At 35.5% G+C, this 8124-nt stretch overlaps 1 protein-coding gene across 1 annotated transcript; it reads right to left on the reverse strand.

Annotated features, from left to right (window-relative positions):
- Positions 1-6520: 6520 nt before the first annotated feature.
- On the reverse strand, positions 6521-7875 carry LOC136062419 (uncharacterized). The gene is made up of 5 exons (XM_065761430.1): positions 7824-7875; positions 7150-7454; positions 6806-7027; positions 6622-6714; positions 6521-6526 (listed from the first exon to the last, which is right to left on the reverse strand). The coding sequence occupies exons 1-5, from the start codon at positions 7873-7875 to the stop codon at positions 6521-6523; spliced, it is 678 nt and encodes a 225-aa protein (XP_065617502.1).
- Between the last annotated feature and the right edge of the window lie 249 nt (positions 7876-8124).

An 8124-nucleotide genomic window follows, 5' to 3' on the forward strand; every position in this document is an offset into this window, starting at 1 on the left:
TGGTTTGAAGAAAAACTTTATCCTATATATATTTTGTTCAATCTAAATTGACAAAGTATTAAGTATTACTAGTAATCTTTAAGTGTGGAAAACTAGTAAAATTTTGTGTATTTGGCTTTTTAATTGAGAATGATGATGATTACCACCCTTTCAACAAATACTAAAAGAAACAAAAAGATTAAAGGCTTCCAAAGTAGGTAGTAATAGTGAAGGTGTTCCCAAGGACCTAAACTTCAAAAAGAAGGAATGAAAGGTCCAGAAAGGGAAGGGTTTGGGGCATTATTTTAGGCCTTTGACAGCATGAGAAAACCTAGCAATGTAAATCCTAGATCAAGAGAATGCTTGAAACTCAAAATACATTACACAAACGAAGAGCAGGAAGGATGAATCACTAAATGCTTCGCTTGAATGATGAATTTCATGAATTAAATTCATTGTGTAATTCACCATTCATATCATATGAGGGACTACCATATCACTATGTTCTCTAAAAGTACTTAATCATTTCTAGAGGAAGCAACATTAATGCATTTATTATTTATTTTAATAAATGACTTAGAGATTAATACTTATCCTTTTATGTTATAGATATAATTTCAATTCTGCTAATACAAAATAGACATATCACTAATCTATAAGAAAATTGAGATGAGTAATGCTACAGTTACAAATTATTTTACAATATTTTTACAAACTGTTGATATAACAAACTTTTTATTAGTTTTCACATAGGCCCACACTACAAAATCTGGGTCTATAGCTGCATTTAAAAAACGCGGCTATAGACCCCAAAAACGCGGCTACAAGCTAGAGCCACGTTTTCTGTAGCCGCGTTTACAAACGCGGCCTAAGTATCATAGCAACAGGACTATGAAAAACGCGGCTACAGGTCACACCTATAGCCGCGTTTTCGTAAAACGTGGCTACAGGTCAGACCTGAAGCCGCGGTTTTTGCCTTGGAACATGAAACTGGCACTGCAAGCCTATGGCCGCGTTTTTTAAAAAACGTGGCCACAGGTTCCACTTGAGCCGCGTTTCAAAACGCGGCTACGGTTGCAGACCTTTAGCCGCGTTTTAGAAAACACGGCCATACGTTGCACTTGAGCTGCGTTTTTTAACGCGCGACTAAGGCTGTGGACCTATAGCCGCGTTTTAAAAACGCGGCTATAGGTTCGACTTCCGCCGCGTTTACACTAAAAACACGGCTGGCTCAGCGACATTTTGAGCAACCTATTGCCGCGTTTTTAAAAACGCGGCTATAGGTTTTTTTTTTTTCGCCCCTCCCCTAAACATCACTGCTTCCTGCCATATACATACAAGTTCCTGTTACATCCCAACATCACAAGTCCATGACCAGGTTCCCAACAACAAATCAAGAAAGATATATACAAGTTCCCAACACGAAATTGCCAAAAGATATATACAAATGTTTGGACATCACAAAAAATATACAAAGAGCTGAGTTTTACATTCTAAACTGCCCTCAAACACTAAGGCAGCAAGCAACAACATTTGTGTTTACAAAAATATATATATACAAACGTTTGTGTTTACAATATGCTAATTAGAAAGTCCTCCGTTTCATTTGCTTCCAAAAGGGTTGAACGGAAATGCCTTCTTGTCCACTCCATGGTAAAACTGCACAAATTATTCTTTGTCAAGTTAAAGTTGCCAAATGTTTGCTTGCAATACATAATAATCACTGTTATTGATACCGTTCCGTTCCGGCTGGAACGGCCGGAATTTTTCGTACCCGTATGTAAACCGGTACCAGAATACCCCACATTCCACATCGGGTCAGATTTCGGGCCATTTCGGGTCATTCTGGACAATTTCGGCCAATTCCGACCGAGATGTAAATTCCGGCCGGTACAGGATTTAGCCTGTTAAAAAAAAAAAAAAAAAAAAAAAAAATCCCCCCCCCCCCCCCCCCTCCCTTAAACATCACTACTTCCTGCCATATACATACAAGTTCCTATTACATCCCAACATCACAGGTCCATGACCAGGTTCCCAACAGTAAATCAAGAAAGATATATACAAGTTCCCAACACGAAATTGCCAAAAGATATATACAAATGTTTGGACATCACAAAAAATATACAAAGAGCTGAGTTTTACATTCTAAGCTGCCCTCAAACACTAAGGCAGTAAGCAACAACATTTGTGTTTACAAAAATATATATATATACAAACGTTTGTGTTTACAATATGCTAATTTGAAAGTTCTCTGTTTCATTTGCTTCCAAAAGGGTTGAACGGAAATGCCTTCTTGTCCACTCCATGGTAAAACTGCACAAATTATTCTTTGTCAAGTTAAAGTTGCCAAATGTTTGCTTCCAGTAAATAATAATACTCTAAACATGAATTCGAAATGGTAATTCAGCAATGCTTAGATGCACATTTATATAAAAAGGCCTGACAATGGAGCAATTTGTTATGCTTCAATGATATGAGGGAATGAGGCATAGCATTATTTTTTGCCAAATTATGGAGTGATTTGACTTTTCAAATGCCAAACAAAAAGGAAAAACTGAAAAATATTATATATGATAGGTGCGAGACTACATACGTAGATCGAAAGAAATAGGGAGAGCTCATAACTGCTCTAAAACCGTAACATAATACAAAGAGTAACATATATGAAAGGAAGACTAAACAATTGTTCAACTATTCATTAAAAACAATCTAGTCAAATCACTCCATAATTTAATCAACTTCAGCAATACATTTGGAAGAGCATTGATAATGAGAGCTATTGTTTTGTTCATGGAACCTAATGTATTTTGCATGCGTCTACTCATGAAGATGTGAATATGCCAAGAAACTGTGTTGTTCATGTTCCAGGTGGCAAAGGTTAAGATGCAATATTGTAGAGTAGTCACCTTTGTAATGCGTCTTGAATCAACGTATTTTACAATAATACAATGACATCATGATATTTTATAATATATTCACTAGCAAAAAGTTTTCTTTCCTCCTTACTGACTACTGAGGTTCATAGTTTATCCATCATAGCATGGTATGTATATATGTAAACTATTGTTTTTAGAGAAATTTTGTTTTACTTCAGGATTCACAGTTTCATCCCCCCATCAGGCATTGCGATCCTAAAATATATTAAAGGCATCGTATTAATATCACATAACAATGCATTGCAAAAAGTAGTGTTTCACTAAATAACATTTGTTCGCTACCTAAGAAGAATATATATTACGAAACTCCTAGCTAAGTTCCACAAAATAGCTTCTCATCGACGTCTTCAGTTCGGCCATTTCTGCTTGGTGCCTTGCCTCAGATTGAGCTAATTCCTCCCTATGCCTCACCTCAGATTGGGCTACTTCCTCCCTATGCTTTGCTAGTTCCTCCCTAGATTGAGCTAGTTGCTCCTTAAGCTGTTCATGACTCGTCTCCAACTCTGACATCCTTTGGTGAGCTCTGGTTGACAACACAGTCGAGGTAGACTGTGAATAGTTTATGCCACTTCTTCCTGATGGGGTGATACCAAAACCGACCCCACGTACACGGCCTGGGCACTCTGGACGACCCATCACCTGAGCATACACGTCGTCCTTGGACCAGAGGATTCCATTATCAATCTCTCCTTCTAGTCGTATGCGCTAGTCATTCAAAAGTGCTGCCATCCTATCCTATTTTCCCACAAGAACCAAACAACATATTACACACCATAATCAATACAAACACAAAATACACTAAAATTCAATTCGTTCAAAATGTGCTTACCATGTTATCTTGCACACGGGCACTAACAGGAACCCCATCTTTGGTGCGGTACACTCGTTGATAAACATCCGCACGTTCGACTGCCGCCCTTTTAGCTTTCGCCTACATGATGAACAAACATAAATACAATAAACACTAGTGCTTACGATGTTGTTATGCCACAATTAACACAAATCCACAATGAAATAGTCATAACATAGCAAATCTGGGAATAACGATAAAGCTAAGAGAGTTGTAAATAAATGAGAGGATTTAGCTAGAAAATAGGCATCAGACTTTTTATAATGAAGATATTAAAAATAAAACTGACATTGGGAGTTAGAAAATAGGCATCATAGACTTTCTGTAATGACACTTTATTTGAGATAAACTTGAGATGCCCACTTTGCACACAAATTTGTCATAAATTACCCATGGGTGATCTAAAATTTTGGGACTTAGTAAACTAGGCATGGTTCTCTATGATTTGCAACAACAAATTATGTTCAATGCTTACCAGATTGCTAGAATATATGTGCACCAAGGATGACAAAAAAATAAACATTTAAAATTTCCCATTTGAATCACCAAGTTTGAATCACTTCTTGACATCTTCTCTAGGAAAAGGGTTCCATTTGTCGCAAACAATCAGCTATAATGAAAACAAGCTTTTGCTTGGGATAAGGTAATTTACAATTCCATTCTAACAACTATATCAACAGTTAGATTTATGGTTTTATTTGCGATGCAACATTAAGTGGTTTCCTCTCTGGTGCTTGATATACTCTTTTCCTTTTCTTTAATTTTTGTGGTGTTTCTTAGAATCCTATGCTATGCAAGTTTGTTCATTCTTCTTAAAAATTATAATCTCTTGTATAGCAGATGACTGTGACAGGAAATTTTTTATTTTTTCCCCCTCAATTGTGAATAAAAAACTAGGAAGTGGATAGAAATTATATCTACATATCCAGTTTGCTGTGTGATATTTACAGCCACTGCCTATGTCCCTCTTCACCAAAATTTCCCTCCTATTTCTGACTTTGTTGTGGTCGTTGTATTTTCATCACCCATTTACTTAATTTTATGAATGGTAGTGCAGTTTATGGGGTGTTTTTTTAATGCAATCTCTCAGATTAAGTGAGGTGTCTTGCACTTTCATGCAAATGGTTTTAATATTGTCCTTATTCCTATTCTACTTATATATGTTGAATTCCCCTCTTTTAACACATGTTTAAATTGACATTTGGAATGAGTGTTTGAGCTGGACCATTAAAGATGTATGCATTAAATTTTATATGTTACTGCATTTAGTTTGTTTTTCGAGTACCTTTACATTTGCGGTTTTTGTTTGCACTTTTGTTCTCTCTCACTCTCTCTCTCTCTCTCTCTAATATTTGATATCTTTTTTTTTTTTTTTAATTAGTGTTATGTTTTTCTTTTTTTATATATATTTTTTTTCAGATTGGTGAAGTTGTTGATGGATCGGATGATAACCTGAGGCGTCCTGTTCTTGATGGGATTGAATATGACTATGGTTAGATTCTTATGTTCGTTGACAACTTTAATATGGTTGACCATTTGTCTATATCACTTAAATTTTTATTTAGTTTTGGTAATTAGTAATGATTCAGTCTTTTGTTCTGTTGTTACTCAGTATTTGATGTCGATATTGGAGATGGGGAGCCTATTCGTAAGTTGCCCTACAGTATTGTAATTTTGTGGTCCCAATTTCTCTCAGTATTCTTTCTCTACTCAGTATGATGTTCATATCTTACTCTAGTATCAAATAAATGAAGGCACTCATCTCCGTTGATGATATTCAGCCTTAATTGTTGTTTGTTTAACTTACTACATCATTGACATCTAACGAATCATGAATGTAATTGTTAATTCAAAAAACAATGACATAAAATTTGATATACTCTTGGTATTACTTATGCTACTGCTGACAAATGGCTTCCCAACGACAATCTACCTCTTTCCTATCCACACTAAATCTAGACAAAATTACTTCACCCTGGATTCATCATTTCGTGATCCCTATACTGGCTGTAAGTAAAATATGTTTATGTAACTATGACATGAACATCTGAGATAATTGATGTAGTCAATTCCTTTTTGCTTGTCTAATGTTTTCTGTTTTTCATTTTAGCTAGTGCTTATATAGCTGGAGCAACTTCCAGTATGTCTAGTACGTATTTGTAAAAGCTTATGTATTATATTTTATTTGTTTCACATGAAATCTTACCTACTGAATGCAATGTACTTGTTTAGAATTGTTTTTTGTAATCCTCCAGCCAAAAGAGGCTCTTTGGCTTCCCTACTTGACTATCATGGCTCTACTCCATTGTGGTTGGGATTGACAAATTTTCATTCAGTTGTAGACTGATTTTTAATTACTTCTAGGTTATTATTTTCCTCTTAAATAATTATATGTTTATTACGTTTTTTATTGTATTTTTGTTAGAATGCTATGCTTGTATTTATACCCTCTGGTATTTTATGAAACTTTTCTCTTTGGTATTGATCCTCGGTTGTACGAGGGAATTATGAGGGTTTTTTTTTTTTTTTTTTTTTACTTTGTCTATAGAAGCTTCTCATTGTGCTGATTGTGTTTTCATTCTTTGCTGGACTAGTGCACAAGCAAACTTTGCTGGACCTTCTCTCCTTAAGTGGCTGCTTAATATGTACATATTAACAGGATTAACAAAGTCATCTCCATATATTAAAAGGATGCATAGAGTTATTTATTGCATTTTTTAGTTACAAAAATACATATAATTTAACTAACTTATCCTTATTCCTATAACATATAAAATGAGGTTAACTTGGTAAATAGGAAACCATAATATAAAAAACATCATGTAGGCATTCATGAATAAGGGTTTTATTTCTTACCATTTGATCAGAAATTTGAGCAAGACTTTTGGCCCCAGACCGTGCTATGTCTTTCTGCTTACCTCGACTTTCCTTGTTTTTGATACTTTTTGTCTACAACCACATTACCGTCAAAAATAAAACAACAAAACATCACTTGACTAAATTACCACGAATATGAGATTGACGAAGAAAGTAGCAGTACCTCAGTTTTGTCATTAAACCAATAATCAACCATCTCTACCCATTGCGTTGTGATAATCTCAGGTGGTTTGCTAGCCAATACCTGTTGACGTGTCAGCCCTTGTTTTTTGTGATCCTTCTTCAGCTTTGTCCTGTGATTTCTCCTCAGTTCCCCTAGTTGACGCATTGCCCATCTCTTTTGATTGGGTTGTGCAACAACAGTGGGATTAATTATATACCGTTTCTGAAATGCCAAAGCGGAGTTAGCAAAATATACTATTATAATTAGAACGATGGCTGAATATACACAAGTTATTAGGACAATAGCTATAAAGAAAAATAACTACTATTTTATTTTCATATTACCTTAATCTCCACCCAATATTCCTCTTTGACTTTTTTTGGGACGCTTGGCCAATGAGCAGGCGTAAGCGGGCATAACAAGCCATTCTCGCAAAATGAGCCCAACCACCAAACGAACAAAGACCCATCTTCCCCAATCGGTTGGCCTCCAGCATTTAACGGCAACTCAATTTTGTACTCACCAATCATTGCCCATATGTCAGCCAATCGTGTTTTCCCACGTCTTCCAGGCCTATTTCCCGATGCTGGATTTTGTACCGGTTCTGGATTTTGTACTGGTGCTGAGGTTTGTACAATATCATCTGTATCTACAAAACCACCAATATTAGGACTGATTTAACAAATCTCACAACTAGTGAAAAGTATCACACCACGCAAAAATTTGCCACCAACAACTTAAATAATAAAAAGTTGATGATTTCATTTAAACAAAACATGAGTAAATTTAGGCCTTTCTCCCACGCATTCATGTAACCCACAAGTTTTGCAAGTATAACTTTCAATCATTTAGGAACAGCAACATATTCTAATGACTTTCGATTTAATGAGGTTGCAAACGACTAATACCTCCCCTACTCGACCAAGTTAATTGTTGAGAACATTTTCTGACTTGCAGTATAATTAGAATGACTGTTAATTTGTAATTCCGTGACTTCATAAATGTATGACTAATGAACCTACATGCCTATTGGCACTATGAGTAATCGACCAGTCAACTTGTTCACCCATTATATTGGCAATCCACACATTTCGTTACACATACAAAGGTTGTAACTTAGCCTACAAATTTGGAAGACCACTTAACGAAAACTATGTCTTCGCACTTTTTTTGTTTAAAAGGAAAATGAAATTATGATAACTCTTCTATCATGCAATTTTGTGAGTTTATTTTGATTTACGTTAATTTTGCATCTTTAAAGAAGCATGCACTTACCTAGGTTTTGAAAAGATCAGCAACCATGCTTCGTTTGGGTTGCC

This window comes from Quercus suber, unplaced genomic scaffold (assembly GCF_002906115.3).
Source record: "Quercus suber isolate HL8 unplaced genomic scaffold, Cork oak 2.0 scaffold_412, whole genome shotgun sequence".
NCBI classification, from domain to species: domain Eukaryota; kingdom Viridiplantae; phylum Streptophyta; class Magnoliopsida; order Fagales; family Fagaceae; genus Quercus; species Quercus suber.